This window comes from Phlebotomus papatasi, chromosome 2, assembly GCF_024763615.1.
Source record: "Phlebotomus papatasi isolate M1 chromosome 2, Ppap_2.1, whole genome shotgun sequence".
Classification (NCBI taxonomy): Eukaryota; Metazoa; Arthropoda; class Insecta; order Diptera; family Psychodidae; genus Phlebotomus; species Phlebotomus papatasi.
Genome location: NC_077223.1, coordinates 23355275 through 23373445, shown reverse-complemented (window position 1 = coordinate 23373445; position 18171 = coordinate 23355275). Strand labels below are relative to the sequence as shown.

The following is an 18171-nucleotide window of genomic DNA, read 5'->3' as shown; positions in this document are numbered from 1 at the left end:
CAGTAAAGATTTATCCCAAATTGTCGTAGACTGAGGGCTTAGGACCATCGATTAGAGGTCCTTTGTATAAATTTTCTTTACCTAAAATTCTTTACTGCCTTTTACGAAGATCAATCTGAGTCTATTTGGGCTTTAAATCAGATTTAGATCTTGTAATCTCTTGGAGAGTTAAATCGCAGGGCATATACATGTAACTAAAAAAACGAATCAATAAAACTTTTGCTTTGAGAGAATTCGTTAATATATCTTCATATTAAATTTTCTTTCCAATAATTTAGAGTTAAGATTTAAAAGTTTTTTTACACAACACACAAAATAATTTTAATATTTCTGTAAATATTTAAATACAACATTCAATATCTTGCCATTGGTCAGCGATTTTATCTAAAGCTCCGAAGTGAATGAAAATTCAAAAAAGCAACCCCAAAAAGCTGAGGTGAAGAAAATTGGTGGTGAAGCACGCGCAGTTTCATCCTTACTTTTCCATAAATTCTATCGATTCTTTCTACATCTGTCACTCGCAATTGTGGTGCCGTTGACTAAACTTGCGATTTTGCCTCACATTCAATTACACAAAATCCACCTTAGGCTTTTTTGGTTCATTTTGGCTTTCTTAGAAAAGTGTTGGTGTTGCAAAAGTTTTTTGGACTTAAAGTACAGAAAAGCATTTGAAATTTCCCTAAAGATTTTCCTCAGGATATTTTCCTTCAGCTGTGATTTTTCTATTATTTTTTATTTAAATCAACTTCCTTTTCGCAAAAGAGCCATTTTTGTGTGTGAGTGAAAAGTGGTAAGTTTGCAGACTCCTTCAGAAATATTTGATGTAGAAAATTTTCTGTTTGCGTAACAGTCTCCATTTTTTTACTTTTAATCTTATATTTTATTAACCCTTTGATAAAGACAGTATTGCAAGGATACTGCACTATGTCTACGTTTTTATTCACATATTTACTATATGTCATCTCAAAAGTGATTTCTAGGAAAATTTACCTCTATACTACTCAAGCACTGTTTGAGTCAAAGGCGAGGATAAAAAGATTTCGGAACCAACTGAAAGCTGAAAGGACGACTTCTATGACCACACACTATTTCACGATGGATGCCTAAAAGCTTCCTCATCTTCCCATACAGAGACATATAGAGCTCAGCAAAAGTGAGTAAAGATATACCTATCAACTAGTTGGTATAGTTTCAACGCATGGGAATCTCAAAAAAGCACTCTGTAAATCTGAAAAGGATTTCTGCCATTGATTCTAAGTCAATATGAATAGTGGAATTACATGGAAAGTAATCAAGTTAATGCACATTTCTTATTTTTATTAAAAAAAAAGAACACAATTTTGAGAATTGTTTGAAGTGCGTAAAATAAGGACACATTGGGAGGAAATGTATCAATAGAGTTAGTGATGTTGTATTTGCAAAGGTCATCACCATTATCTGAATTCCAGTACGTTCGTTTTTAGGCTTTTAAATTTCTATATAAATTCTAATAGTTCCTTTTATATACGAAACATATGTATTCAGTTAGACAAAAATTCTGAAATTAACGAAAATGAAAATTGTTTTTCAATGGAACTAATGAAATCCTTACAAAAGCGACATCTCAAAACTTTAGATATTTTGTTTCATATGAATCGGAATACCCATCTATCATAAATTAAATAATAAATATTACCAAGGATAGTGAACTTGAATTTTGTAATTAATTGCAAGTTTGTCTGAAACTGATATTGTTCCATTAACAAAAGCCATATAAACTAATGTAATTTAATTGAAATTAACTTTCTGAGCATAGAGATTATATTAGTACTTCAAAAGTTTATCCCAAAACCAAGATTATTACAATTTAGTATAATATTGGAAATCATATTTTATAGAAGGAATTTACTTCAACTATTTACCTTATAACTTTACAAATTATCTGTTAACGAAACCTCTTTCATGGAAAATATCTTCAAAGATTCTACGTCAGAAAGGCACTTCATTCTTCTTTGAATGATTAGTTAATATTTAAAATTTCTCATCTTTTTAAGTCTGAGGTAAAATCGCTTTTAGAAACACTGTTAATATACTTTTTAAATGAAAGTTTTCTTTATTTGAAACTATTGATTTTTCGAATAAAATTTAGTTATTAAAAAATTAAAAACAAGTTTTAACTTATTTCTCTGAAGACTTTTTTCTTTGTATATGGTCTTTCCGTAATCTTTCTTAAATATTTTATTTTTATAACTGAAAGAGAAATCAAAATAATCCTGTTGGTTTCTTATTGTAATAATCGTTTCGGTCAGTCAACTATGTAAATTTATTCTTGGTAGTTTTTTATTGCATAAAATCTGAAAAAGAAACTACATAATCGATCGATTTATCGATATTTCGGTATTTCCACTCTAATACGGCCTTCAAACCTAAGGTTTATCCATATGGTTTAACTTCTCTAATTTTTGTAAGGAAAGAATTTTTAAAATTATAGTCTTAGAATTGGATACTAAGAACAAAACACAGTTGTTTAGAATTTCGAAGTATTCGGTAGAAGTGGGCTAAGACTCCAATTTTAAATCCATGTAAAGGTGATTCCTTGACATCATTTTTAGACATTTATGTTTTATAAGAAACATCGTCACAATCTAGGATGATTAACTAACGGATGAAGCATTTTACTTCACAAATGGTATATTTTTCTTAAATTCTTTATAATTTTTTTAAGCTTTTTTAGATGCCACAAAAATAAATATAACACGAAATGGAAGTCACATATACAGAGAATATATTTTTATTGAATTTAAAATTTTACTGGTGTTACAGATAGAAAATTTTTAGGAAAAAATCAAAAAAATGCGAATTTTACGTATTTTTCATAAAGGTTTTAGGAACTATTATCCTCGTACAATCATTATAAATTTTGTGCTAATAACATAACATTAGAGACTCTTTCATTTGGTAAAAGTTTTAAAATGATTGCATTTGGTTTTATACCAAAACTAAAAAACCACTTAAGAAAAAATATACCACATTTTTGTACGGAAAATGTATGAGAATGCTCTGCCCTGGTCACAATGCTTCATTGTCCAACCATATTTAGATTAAATTAAGATTATTATTATTTGTCTTTTTCGGAACCGCTGCAACAAATCTACTTGCATGGTCTAATATACATTATTCCTTCGTTCAACTTAACCTTTAACCCTTTAAGGACGATTGGAACACCGGTGTCCCATAATGAAAATAATTTTTCCTGACTACCTAAAGTTATTTTTTCCTTATGTCTGTACATAATTGTAAAGTAGAAGGTTGAAGGAATCTAGAATATTTTTTGCAAGTCTTTAGCTATTTGCTATGTAGTAAATATTTAAACTCAAAAATGGCGAATTTTTAAATTCTCAAAATCATAATTGATTTTATTTATTTTTTATACTTACAATTTTTTTAAGCAAAACATTTTTGGCACTAAAAACTACAATATTCATACGTAATATTTATCATTAAAGGTGTCTACACATTGGAGCTGATTTCATCAAGAATTATTTCAAGAATTTTTTAAAGAAAAATTCATATTTTTGAAGGAATTTTTGAAGAAAAATGCCTCCACATTGGGTTTTTTATTTTCCATCAAAAATTTTTTTGACAGATTGCCATCATTTCCAAGTCTCTACCTCTTCTGACTGTTTTTCACGAAAATTTGTTGTTTCACTACTGGAAAAAGTGAGAAAAGCGTTTAGTGAAGTTGCTTGGGATAGTATTTAGTGAATTTGTGAAGAAAATCTTCTAAATATGCAAGGGAATAGTGTTTTTCTGGAGATGTCGTTCCTGGTGGAATCCAGCCCAGCCTTTGAAGGAACATTTCCTGTGATTTTCCTCCAGAAATTGCCGGAAGTTAATCCATCTGTGTATTCTTGAGGTGTTCCACAGTACAGTGGCCTCGTACTCCATGGATTGCAAGATGGAGGGAAAGGAGAAAATTTACGGGCACTTTGGAATCTCTGCCTTGGTTACCAATCAAAACCAGAGCTAACCAGAGCCACCGAGGAGATCTCAATGCAAACGAGAGCTGTCCGGAGCTACCAGAAGCCATCACTTGAACCCCCAGAAGAACATCAGAATGATCTTTTATATCATTCACTTTCTCAACCACTAGGAACTCTGTGGGATTGCTTCCTTTCGAGAACATCAGAACTGGATAGCCACATGCCTTCAATTCCTCATGTCAATGGAACATGGAACCCAGTAAATAAATCAGTAGTGGAATTATTTTGGAACATCCATGGAATTTTCACAGGAATATTCTTCTATTATATTAATTTTAAAAAAACTACATTTTTTACATAATAGAGATCCTTTATGTAATTTTTTTTATTTATTAAGGGGTCCATCTGGAAGATGATTGCCCCGCCTTTATGTAATTTCTAATGATTATTTATTAAAAATTCCTACTTTTAATAACATAATGCAATGTAAAGGACTTTTAATTTAGAAGATTACGTGGATTTTTAAATATTTAGGTTTGCTTATTTTTAGTAGTAGAAAATATATCTGATGTGGGGATGTTATAATATAATACAAGCGGTTTAAAATAAATGAACTAAAAAAAATCTAGTATAATATCGACCACTCAGAATATAATCCGACTATCTCGATTTTTTGCAAAATTCGTTTTTTTCGCTTTTCGGATACTCCGTGAAACCCTCTACCTTCCCTGTGAATATTATACCTGAATATAAATTATTTCCAAATTTATAGCGCTTTTTCTAAAAAAGCAAAATCTCACTCATTTTTCAATTCAGTCAGGATAAGAGCCGCATAATTCGACCGTGTGACGTCATCATTTTGCATGTCAAAAGTATTCCGGCTGATTTCACGATAATAGATAAGCTATTATTTGGCTGCAAATATGTTTAGTTTTCAATTTGGTAATATCTAGTTAATAACCAGTATTGTTAATAATAATTAATAACTCTTCTATAAAATTAAAAAAATGGATCAAAAACTAAAAATTGGATATTGAATACGAAATAGGCGTAAAGTGCTAGTATTTTTTATATGGAGTTTGACAGCTGTAATGGACATTTGAATGGCTTATATTTTATAAAGATCAAAGAAAATTTCACGATTTAATCCAGAATATAAATTTTGCGAATATTGCAATTATTTATGAAATATTACTGATATCTTGATAGTTTTTTCAGGTTCTCTAGTATTGCAAGTGTTGCAAAACCTGGATAAAAGTAATAAAATGCTAATTTATTATGCATCAAACTTCTCTTTGGCGCGAGAGCTCATAACCTATTAACTTTTAAGGGGTTTTGTTGCTTGATAATTGGTTAGACATAATAATAAGAAATATGTGAAAAAGTGAAAATAATAAAAACTAAATAATATAAGACCTATAGGGGGTGTGGTTACCCGTCCTACTTCACTGAAACACTACTTCTTGTTTCGATAATTATATCTTTTTATTAATCAATTTTCACATGAAAGTTTTCTACATTTTCTTTCGGATAATTAGCCGTCATTCCACACTTCACTTCTTCTTCTTCTTCTTCTTCCCCTTCCAGTTCCCCATCCTAGACACACACCAACTGATTGACATTTTCCCATCACTACAGTTGCCACAGGGTAAATTCTGTAATTGCCGTGGAATTTTCACGCTTTGCGTTTGATACCTGTCAATGCCAATCGACATATCACATTTGTTCGATTCGAAAATTGAATGAATTGATTTTTTCACACTTTAAAACCCAAATTGACATTTTACTTTAATTTTAAGTGATAACACTAATGTATAGAGAATTTAATGACCTTTCGTTTAGTAGAAAAAAATAGTTGATAACTTTTTTATTATGTTAAAAATTGAAAAAAAAACTAAAAAATGGGCGTAAAATACCAAATTGGCGTAAAATGCTACCTTTTTATACGTAGTTGGCATCCGAAATGGACATTTTCTCTATTATGTAAAAAATGTAGTTTTTTTTAAAATTAATATAATAGAAGAATATTCCTGTGAAAATTCCATGGATGTTCCAAAATAATTCCACTACTGATTTATTTACTGGGTTCCATGTTCCATTGACATGAGGAATTGAAGGCATGTGGCTATCTAGTTCTGATGTTTTCGAAAGGAAGCAATCCCACAGAGTTCCTAGTGGTTGAGAAAGTGAATGATATAAAAGATCATTCTGATGTTCTTCTGGGGGTTCAAGTGATGGCTTCTGGTAGCTCCGGACAGCTCTCGTTTGCATTGAGATCTCCTCGGTGGCTCTGGTTAGCTCTGGTTTTGATTGGTAACCAAGGCAGAGATTCCAAAGTGCCCGTAAATTTTCTCCTTTCCCTCCATCTTGCAATCCATGGAGTACGAGGCCACTGTACTGTGGAACACCTCAAGAATACACAGATGGATTAACTTCCGGCAATTTCTGGAGGAAAATCACAGGAAATGTTCCTTCAAAGGCTGGGCTGGATTCCACCAGGAACGACATCTCCAGAAAAACACTATTCCCTTGCATATTTAGAAGATTTTCTTCACAAATTCACTAAATACTATCCCAAGCAACTTCACCAAACGCTTTTCTCACTTTTTCCAGCAGAAAATAACAAATTTTCGTGAAAAACAATCTTGAATCGTGATGGTTTCCTTCAAGAATTCTGTCAAGAATGACTTTGATGAATTTTATTCCAATGTGTAGCCGATAATTTCTTTCAAAAATTCTTGATTGAAATTTCCTTCAATTGGATATGATTTTTGAAGAAATTTGTCTACACATTAGACAAATTTTCTTCAAGAATCCATCTTTTTGTCAAAAATTCTCACCAATGTGTAGGCAATTTTCTTGAAGAACACTTCTTGAAGCTCATTTTTGATAGAAATTTCTTATAATGTGTAGACACCTTAAAGCGAAAAATATTATTCATTGGTATTGTCAGAAAAATTACTTAAATTTTTGGGCTATTTTTGTCCTTATCGTTCATAGAAGCACAAAATACACCGAATTAGACTCTGTTGGACTTTCCAAGGTTAGATGTAATACTTATCATTGATGTTTCTCAGTTTAATTTTTATTTTTGAGTCCGTAAAAAGTGTCTCGCCGTTAAAGGGTTAAAGCAGTGAACATTCTATATTCCGGTATCAATGTGCCAGAGTAGAAAGTACACACATATAGTACCGCTTTATATCACGGTAGACTTCCTCGGATTTGGATCAGTACGTGAATGTATATTTATATCGATTGAAATCTTCATGTCGAAATTCGTTTTTGCATCAACATTTTTTCATTCATTCACTACACGAATTTACTAAACAACTATATACACTAAATGTTAAACAGGAACCAAGGTTCTTCATTGTTCACTATGTTTTATTAAACGTGGTACAGAAAAACATGTGCCCTATATACGCCAATGAGCAAAATCATTTACGAACTTTACGATTAAGGCATGACTTTTGATACTATTCCGATAAAGAATGAACATGTTTTTAGCACTTTACTGACAGAATAGAACCAATATTCACATGTTTTACTAATAATAGGGGAGAGCCTGCATGTCTGAGACGCGGTGGATTATTCTTTGATTATTTAAATAAATGTCACAGTTATTTTAATAAAGTCTATGTAGTGAGTATAAGGGAAGAGCACCAGCGATCGGCAGTGTTCCTCGGATCGTCAAGTTATTGTCATATAATTGCACCAATTAAAATAAACTTTTAAAAATTATTAGCTACTTCTTACCATTTAATTCTTACAAGAATACAGTGCATTAGTGTAGATTTAATTTATAAAACCAATTTTCCGTGAGACACCTGATTAAATTCGTGACGATCCGAGGTACAGAGTACACATTAGCAATTACATCTATTTTTTATTAATTTATAATAAAATTTTAAAGTTCAAACGCACAGATATAGTTAAATGGATCACTAATATATCGATTAGCATACACAAAAATACCAAATAGTATTTTGAGGCTTATATTTTTAACTAAATATCGAGCATGTCTCTTAACATTCCGATCCTGGGTGCTTTTCCCTTACTAACTAAACAGTATAGAAAATTTCAAGATAATTATCTGAGTTTTGAAAATAATGCCTAAAGTTAAAACATAAAAAGGTGTCTCAAACATGACGGCTCTTCCTTATTCTGCTTTTCAGGTTTCGCAAACGTTTTTTTTATGTTTCTTGGGTTTTCGGATTTCGTGAAACATTTCTTAGTTCTCTCCCATTACGTAAGAAAACGTTAAATATTTCTTGATTTGTCTGGTTTCGTGAAACGTTTCGAGGATTTTACAGTTTCGTTAAAAGCTTCATAAATAAGTATAAAATGGTACAAGGTCTAAGTTCTTTAAAAAAATAATTTTCCGAACTAATTTTTGTCAAGTTTGAATTCATTTGAAAACTCGTGATACTTACAAAAATCCTAACTGGTTCTAATCGCTATTAATTCCGTAGTTAATATTTTATTTATTAAAAAATCAATCTGTTAGAATAACCTGCGAATTGTTCTTTGGGTTTTTTTTTAAATAAGCGATACGAAGTATTTTACACAAATTATAGAAACATTCTTTTTTAGTTTGAAATCAAAGAATTGAGAAATCTACGGTGCTATCACACTAGGATTTTTCATGTTTTAATTTTAAATTCAATTGAGCATTGGTATTTCTAATTACTTGATATTGCTCATAGCGGGGACACATTTTGCAAGAAATTTGCTCAATTTTAAATAGTGCCGCGAGATTTTCTATTGTAAATGACTCCGGAAAATGTGTGATAGTACATAAAATGTCTTATAAGTCACTTATCTGTTATGCAGAAGGATCCTCAAGGCCAGAAGAAAGGGTTGTAGGCAAGGGGTCTCATGAAGAGACTCTCATACAGTCTTGTTGAAAATCTATATGAAGTCATACAAACTGGAGATTTCTGGGCACAACAATTTCCTTCGAATGGCTTTGGAGGAACTTAGCAAATTACTCCCGATATTGAAGTTCCATTCCCGTACATGTTTATCACTAAACCACTGTACTTATTTTATTTTTTGGCCACAAATAATATTAATTAATTACAAGTAAATAAATTTAATAAGAACAATGTTCTTCAAAAGACTACTTGTTTAACTACAATAAATTTGAAATTAATGAACAATTTTAACCATGGGTCTCTCGACATTTCATTTTTCCATACGTTTTTGCATAGAGGCACTGAAGACTATTGGCAAGTTTTTTCCTAAAGAGAATAGACTTATTAGTCTGATATATTTCGAAATCGTGCATAAAAAGCCATCGAAAAATACATATTTCATAATGTTCGCCGAAATAATACAAGAACTATGAGCAAATTTGTTTAGGTCGCAGTGCAATATCTGCAAAATTTTTACAAGGAAAAGTGAAAAATAGCTTCACTTTTTATTAGGCTTGATGGGCCCCTGATTTTAACATTTTAATTTGCTGAATTCAAATTAATTTGAGCAACCACATTTATGATATTTTAACATATTTAACCCATTCAATGTACCAGAAATACTTGAGATAAAATATTCATATTTTGGGATTAGTTTCCTACAGATTAATAGATGAATTTTTTGAAAAGAAAAAAAAATTATCCATTATGGGGGTATTCAAACAGACGTCTTAACGGACACTGAATTTAAATTCTGTACATTAATTCATTACAAACTGTATTGATTTGGATAGAGTAACTATCCAAGAAAACACATTCTCAACCAGAATTCAAATCAGGAAAGAGGATGAAGGCCAATTTTAACAAATTTGACGAAATGTCGAATTTTCCGTCCGCCTTTTTGAGGAAAATTTTTGCATGACTTCACGAGAAACGAGAAAAGAACAACAAAATGTATTCCCATCTCTTTCAGGCTATTTTTTCCAAATAACTGAAGGACTAAAGTAACTAAAAGTCCATTCCCGACTTAAATTCGAATATCAATTGCCCTGGAATAAATCATCTAAAATAACTCAAATCGCGTATGATGTATAATACCATGGTAAGGAATGGGTTAAACAGGTTTTTGAGGACCAAGTAGTAGCTTATATTATTAAATAAATAAAGAGCTAACAATTTAATTGGTTTTAATGTAAAATAATGCACAGGAACGGTTCATCTGAAAATTAAATTGAATTTACAAATTGAAAAAATCCTAGTGTGATAGCATATTAGTTTTAACTCTTTTCGAACCGTAGGATATCCATTAATTGGGCTCCTGCAAAAAAATATCTTAGATTTGGACATACTTGTAAATTTGTAATAATCCACAAGCATTGAAGTGTTATCGATTCTAAAGAGTGCAAAAAATAATTTTCCCACTTAATTTTTTGTGCTTACAACTACCCTACATAAGTTTCCCCTACACAGAAAAAAATATTTTATAAGATTGTTCGTAAATGTTTGTGAAATCCTGTGGCAGACTTACGAAATGCTCGTGAATCGTATAACCCACAAACAAGTTCGTAAAATTTTGTACTTTTTTCACGAACATTGTTCGTTAAATGATCATTCGACGAACATTTTTTGTACTTTTACACACATTTGTTCGTAAATGTTCGTAAACACACAAAAAAAATGTTCGTAAAATTTTGTCATTTGTTCGTATTTGTTCGTAAATTTTTGCCAGACAAACAAAAATTTACGAACAAATGACAAAATTTTACGAACATTTTTTTGTGTGTTTACGAACATTTACGAACAAATGTTCGTAAAAGTACAAAAAATGTTCGTCAAATGATCATTTTAAGAACAATGTTTGTGAAAAAACTACAACATTTTACGAACTTGTTTGTGGGTTATACAATTCACGAGCATTTCGTAAGTCTACCATAGGATTTCACAAACATTTACGAACAATTTTACAAAATATTTTTTCTGTGCAGAATTTTCATATTTTTCTTTGGGTAAAGTCTCAAAATATATGAAAAACTTATACGGGCTTCAGACCTAAGGCTTAGCCATCTGGCTTAACTCCTCTAATTCCCTATCAGGCACGATTTTTTTAAGAAATTGTTGTTTAAAATTGGATATTAAGGGCAAATGATCCAATTGATTTTGACAAAATCATTAAAATTGCTTGTTATTTAGATTTTTGAGACCTTCGGGAACTGGGCTAAACCTCAAGTCTGAAGCCGACATTAGAATCAAATTCTTCAATTTTTTCTGAAAAATTATATCCATTTATTTCTAATAACAATAATTTGTACCTCAATGCCTTTCAGACATTCTGAGAATAATTGATAGGAGAGAGATTTTCCAAGTAGCTCTTAACGAGCCAGGTTCAAAATGCAGCAGCTGAACGATGGCTACGGTGATGACTATTCTGATGGATATGGGCAACAACGTCCACCGCCGGCTCACTATCAGTCAGCCAGACCAATGGTTGACCCTGAAGCCGAAGGCGAGGTTGATCCCAATCTATATCCACAGCCGAAAGAGTCCACGCATAAAATTCGTGGACGCTATGATATCATCGAGATGATCTGTGGTTCTGTAGATCAGGAACTACTTTTCGTTAAGACTTTTTACTTCTTCTTCTATGCTGCCTTTGGGTCCCTCTTTCCTCTGATGGGTAACTGATAAAACCTTCTCGACACCTAATGACCTTTTCTAAAAAAAAACAACTCTCCCAAATAGGCGTTTATTTCAAGCAGATGGGAATGAATCCTGGGCAGTGTGGCCTATTGATCGGTATTCGTCCTTTTGTGGAATTTCTATCAGCGCCATTTTGGGGCAGCTATGCAGATCGCTGCAAAAAAGGCAAGATTCTCCTGCTGGCTTCTCTCTCGTGTTGGATTCTGTTCACTCTTCCGCTGGGATTTATCCAGCCACCAGCCACCAGTTGCCTGGAAAGACGCAATGCCTCTGACTATGAGCTAAAAGTCCCACAGGTGCCACGTATTCTCAAGAGATCGATCACTGATAGTTCTGCCGATGAACTTGAGGAGAGTTTTGGGACATTTGCTAAATCTCAGCGATTTGAACGCATCACCCGATCCGTCAGACCTTATGCCGAAGCTGGGCAGTCCCCTCTAGATGTTCGCTATGCCTCGAACTACAATGCAAAGATTCATGGAAGCTGGGTCTCACCACTTTTCTCATCAATCGTTTACAGAACAGAGGTTGGTAGTTGAGCTTGCAATTGACTTCAATTGTACATTACATGATTTCTTTACAGGACATCCAAAAAGCTTTCTTTCTCCTGATCTTATTGGTTATCATCGGAGAGTTCTTTGCAGCTCCAGCTATTACACTCGCCGATTCTGCCGTTATTACAATCCTAGGCGAGGAATCAGATCTATACGGACGACAGAGAATGTTTGGATCACTGGGCTGGGGATTGGCGATGTTCTTTGTGGGAATTGCGCTTGATCATTCAACGGCCTTTCCTGATCATCCCTGTGGGCCCGAAAAGGAGGAAAAGAACTACACTATCTGTTTTGCAACCTTCTCAGTTCTTATGGGGGCTGCCCTCATTACGGCTACGCAAATTAACTTCAAGTACGACTATGAGGAGCCTTCTGCAACTGCAGAAGCTCCGAGTGATGTAAGTTTAATGGGAATTTAATTGAAGCGATTGACGGAGAAATTTACGAATGATACTATTTTTGCATGGCATTGAATAAACGAGCAGTAAAAAGTCAAATTTGGTCAGCAAAAAAATCGAAAAGATCAGTAAAAAATAAAAAAAATGGTCAGTAAAAAATAAAAAAGGGCAGTAAAAAGTTAACAAAAGGCCAGTAAAAAATTAAAAAGGACCAGTACTTTATTAAAAGCGGTCAGTTAAAAACGAAAAGTGGTCAGCAAAAAATGAAAAACGATCAGTAAAAAATAAAAAGTGATCAGTAAAAAATAAAACATGATCAGTAAAAAGTAAAAGATGATCAGTATAAAATTAAAGTGATCAGTAAAAAATAAAAAGTGGTCAGGAAAAAATTAAAAATGAGCAGTAAAAATATTCAATTTGGTCAGTAAAAAATTAAAAATGATTAGTAAGTTTTAAAACAGCAGTAAAAAATTAAAAATGAGCAGTAAAAAATAAAAAGTGGTCAGCAAAAAATTAAAAATGAACAGTAGGAATATTCGAGTAGATCAGTGAGAAATAAAAAGTGATCAGGAAAAAATTAAAAACTAGCAGTAGAAATATTCGAGATAATCAGTAAAAAATTAAAAAGTGATCAGCAAAGAATTAAAAATGAGCAGTAAAATATAAAAAAATGGTCAGTAAAAAATGCAAAGTGATCAGTGAAAAATAAAAATTGGGCAGCCAATTATTAAAAAAGAGCAATAAAAAAATAAAAAATGGTAAGCAAAAAATTAAAAGTGAGCCGTAGAAAATAAAAAGTGGTCAGTAAAAAATAAAAAAATGAGCAGTAAAAAATAAAATGTGATCAGTAAAAAATAGAAAGTGGTCAGAAAAAATGAAAAGTGGTCAGTAAAAAATAAAAAATGAGCAGTAAAAAATAAAATGTGATTAGTAAAAAATAGAAAGTGGTCAGAAAAAATAAAAAGTGGTCAGTAAAAAATAAAATATGATCAGTAGAAAATCAAAAGTGGTTAGTAGAAAATAAAAAGTGGTCAGTAAAATATCAAAAAATGAGCAGTAAAAACGAATGTATGTATGTATGTACAAGTCCTATTTAGTTTTTCGAAGTCAATCAAGATTCACTGAGGCTCTCAGAAGGGAATTTGTGTATAAATTTCCACCAAAAGGCTGAAAGCCACTTTGTTTTTATTTCATTATTGCTGACCGCTTTTAATTTTTCACTGACAAAATTTTATTTTCTAATGCTCATTTTTAATTTTTTACCGACCACTTCTTATTTTTTAATGATCACTCTTTATTTTTAACTGACCACTTTTAATTTTTTTAATGACCACTTATTATTTTTTACTTACCACTTTTAAGTTTTTACTCACCTTATTTAATTTTTTACTGCCCATTTTTAATTTTTTTACTGACCACATTTAATTTTTTACTGTTCACTTTTAATTTTTTACTGCTCAATTTTAATTTTTTACTGATTATCTCGAATATTTCTACTGCTCGTTTTCAATTTTTTTGCTGACCAATTTTTTGTTTTTTACTGACCAATTTTTGTTTTTTACTGACCAATTTTTATTTTTTACTGCTCATTTTTAATTTTTTGCTGACCACTTTTCATTTTTTACTGCTCATTTTTAATTTTTTACTGCTTTTTTAATTTTTTTTTTGCTGCTCATTTTTAATTTTTTGCTGATTAACTCGAATATTTTTACTGACCATATTTTCTTTTTACTGACCATTTTTATGTTTTTACTGATTACTTTTTAATTTTTTACTGAGAAACTCGAATACATCTACTGATCAATTCGAAGATTCTACTGACCAAATTTAACTTTTTACTGACCAAATTTAACTTTTAACTGACAAAATTTTACTTTTTACTGACAAAATTGAAAATTTTTACTGATTATTTCGAATTATTTGCTGATCAAATCTAATTTTTTGCTGATCATTTTTGACTTTTTACTGACCATTTACTTTTTTCCTTTTTGCATCCCAGGTGAAACCGAGCATTGAGGATGAGATGCAGAATCAATTGGCTGCTCAACTTCAGCTTCCTTCCCTAGCAGCGCCCCCTAAGAGTTCAGGACCTCTACCAGCCGACTTGGGAGCTCAGACAAAAGTTTTTGCCCAGACAACACGCGAGATGCCCGAATGGATGACTGTTTTGAAGCAATTTAAGAATCTCAAATGTGCCAGCTTTCTCTTCGTAGCATGGTTCATGGGATTCGGTATTGGGCTGATTTTCACGTTCCTGTTCTGGCATCTGCAGGATTATGGTGGTTCCCCGACTCTCTTCGGTGTGGCTTCAGTGATCAATCACATCAGTGAGATCTTTGCCTATTGCTTCAGTTGTCGCTTTATCGCTCAAATTGGACACGTAAAGGTGCTATGCCTGGGCTTGGTTGGGAACATTTTGCGCTTTCTGTACATCTCTTACCTCAAGAATCCCTGGTGGGTGTTGCCCTTTGAGTTCATGCAGGGAATCACACATGCTGCTGTATGGGCTGCCTGTTGCTCCTACATTGCACACAATACTCCCCAGCCACTTCGATCTTCTGCACAGGGTGTTCTTCAGGGACTGCATCATGGATTAGGACGCGGCTGTGGAGCTGTTATTGGAGGGTGAGTAATAGCCCATTGGGATGTTGAATCCTTCAATCTAAGACAATTTTCTTACAGGATCTTTGTGACTTATTTTGGAACTACGGCTACTTTCCGAGGCTATGGTAAGATTCCTCTGAAGTTTAACTGTGTTATCACACTTGCACATTAAAATTTTAATATGATTCACATTAATTGTCGCTGGTGAGAGTCCAAATGTGTAATTTGTGTGTTTGAATCATTTTATATTCAAAATTTGATCTATTTGTTGATAAAAAGGTAGACTTTGCCCGGAAAATTTGATATAAATTGATTTATAGCATTAATGCGAAAAATTAATGCGATTTTCTCTTTAATTTTTTAATGTGAAAAATATTTATGCTTTAGTTAAATTTGAACTTATTTTTTGCAGGCCAAGTCCACTTCTTTATCAATAAATAGAAAAACTCTAAATATTAAGTGACTCAAAGACACAAATAACATATTTGAACGCTCACAAGCGACAATTAATGTAAATCACATTAAAATTTTAATGTGCAAGTGTGATAACGCCGTAAAGATTGCAGAAAACTTAACAGTTTGCTTTTATATCTTTAAGGAATCTGCTGCATGTTCATCCTTGCTGCTTTTGTCTTCATCAACTTCTACCGTAAGGAACAGGGATTTGTCTCTGACATTCCCATGACTGAGGATCCTCGCCAGGTAAATCCCCAAGGGCCCTAAGGTAATTCCAAATGCCTAGTGATTCTAACTTGTTTTTGGATATATATTAGCTGGCCGAGGAAGCTGCCCATTTGGCCCCACATGGAGTACCCAGCAATCCTCTCCCACGTGCCCTGTCTAGCACTCGCCTCAACGAAGTTAATCCTAATGAAAATTATGGTTCCTCCTATCAATCTACTGGAGGCAACTTGGATATTCCCGGCGGTGCTCCTAGGAATCCCTTCCAGAATTAAACGGACATCCCATCAATCACCCCAAAAACTCGCATTATTTTTAACCACCAAACAGGCAGATTTCACTAATTGTTTTTTAGGGAAAAATAATATCCAAAATAATATTGGAAATATTATTAAAAAAAATATTATTGAATGATACATTGCAAGACAACTTCAGAACATTGAAGAATGTTTGTATTATTTGATTAACATTCTAAAAACAGCATAATTAATTGCATTAGTTGAATGCTCGAAGCACAAGCTCGAGAGCACGTTAAATCGACCAGAAGGAATTTGAAGAATATTTTATTTATTGAGACTTTTTTGTTCCATTTGTAGATATTTACAAAATAGGATAATAACATTTTAATGTTAGATATGAATTTATCTCAAGAGAATCTCAAGAGGTTGTTACATAATTCGGTTGTATTTTAATAACTTGCAATTGCTTATAAATGATAATAATATAACTTTTGTGTTATCAATCAGATTTGAAAGAAATGCAAGAGATAAGGATCATATTTTAGTCAGAAGGATTTTGCATTTCTGAAAATTAGAATGAACAGTTGATGAGATCATTAAGAATCTTGCCTAAAAGCGATTTTAGTGTCTATCCGTGCATCGTGTTTTATGCCTACACAGAAAAAAATATTTTGTAAAATTGTTCGTAAATGTTTGTGAAATCCTATGGAGGGCTTACGAAATGCTCGTGAATCGTATAACCCAAAAACAAGTTCGTAAAATTTTGTACTTTTTTCACAAACATTGTTCGTAAAATGATCATTTGACGAACATTTTTTGTACTTTTACGAACATTTGTTCATAAACACACAAAAAATGTTCGTAAAATTTTGTCATTTGTTCGTACATTTTTGCCAGATAAAACAAAAATTAAGAACAAATTACAAAATTTTGCGAAAATTTTTTTGTGTGTTTACGAACATTTACGAACAAATGTTTGTAAAAGTACAAAAAATGTTCGGCAAATGATCATTTTACGAACAATGTTTGTGAAAAAAGTACAAAATTTTACGAACTTGTTTTTGGGTTATAGGATTCACGAGCATTTCGTAAGTCCTCCATAGGATTTCACAAACATTTACGAACAATTTTACAAAATATTTTTTTCTGTGTAGAAAACAAACGGTGAGAGATAGCAAGTTTAGGTTTTTGTAAAATCCGGTCCACGATCGTGGTGAATAGAATACTACTTTTTTCTTAATTTTCTTCATTTTCTGCGTATTTGCCTTATTATGGGTCCAGATTGAAATGAATTATGATGATCTAAAATTATTAAGGGAATGGTTCGCACGTAGGGTAAGATAGGGTAATTTTGAATCATGTCTAATTTGGAACTATGAGATTTCCTGACAGTTCTAGATGGCAAAAGGAGAAAACAACGAAGAAGTGTGCTCGTCCAATGTACTTCTTCGTAGTTTTCTTTTTCTCTTTGACTAAAAGAAAAAATCACATTGTTTGAAGGCTCTCTGTGTGCAAACTACTCTAATAATACTTTTATAAGCAGATCAATTTAGAAGATTAAATAACCAATAAATTATAGGTCGATTGAAAGGTTCTGAGAGCGAACATTAAAGAAAACGATACATGATTCAAAAATAATATTAATCATCTACAATCTCCCTTAAGGCCCAAATAGACTCAGGCTGATCCTCGAGAATATTTAGCCTGTAAAATTCGGCAGTAGAGGATTAGGTTAAGGAATTCGTTCAGATTTCGAACTAGATAGAAGTCAATGGGATCTAAATTAGGTCAATACACTCAGTCCCGGGATTAAGCACATTTTCGGGACCGAAAAAAACGCGCGCAATGGCATTACGCATCGAGAAAATTTGCATATCCTCAGGGGCTTACTTTTGAATAAATCGGCCGTAGAACGAATTTCGCGCGGAGCAAAAGTAGTTCAAACAAAAAAATCAACTGTTTAATAGAAATGCATTAACAAACAGTACTTTTGGGCCAGAGTTTTTCAATAAATGGTTAGAATATTTAAAAAATTTACCTTAGTAAAACAAATTAAACTTTAATTCTGGAAAAGTAGCAAAATGTTTTCAAATTTCCCGCTTCGCAAAATAGTATACATT

At 32.3% G+C, this 18171-nt stretch overlaps 1 protein-coding gene across 1 annotated transcript; it reads left to right on the top strand.

The window, feature by feature from the left end:
• Positions 1-496: 496 nt before the first annotated feature.
• Positions 497-16186, top strand: LOC129803127 (major facilitator superfamily domain-containing protein 6). The gene is made up of 9 exons (XM_055849478.1): positions 497-790; positions 971-1153; positions 11203-11552; positions 11618-12102; positions 12159-12527; positions 14527-15152; positions 15210-15256; positions 15730-15833; positions 15905-16186. Exons 3-9 carry the CDS (start codon positions 11267-11269, stop codon positions 16085-16087), a joined length of 2100 nt encoding a protein of 699 aa, XP_055705453.1. The 5' UTR covers positions 497-790; positions 971-1153; positions 11203-11266; the 3' UTR covers positions 16088-16186.
• Positions 16187-18171: the final 1985 nt, after the last annotated feature.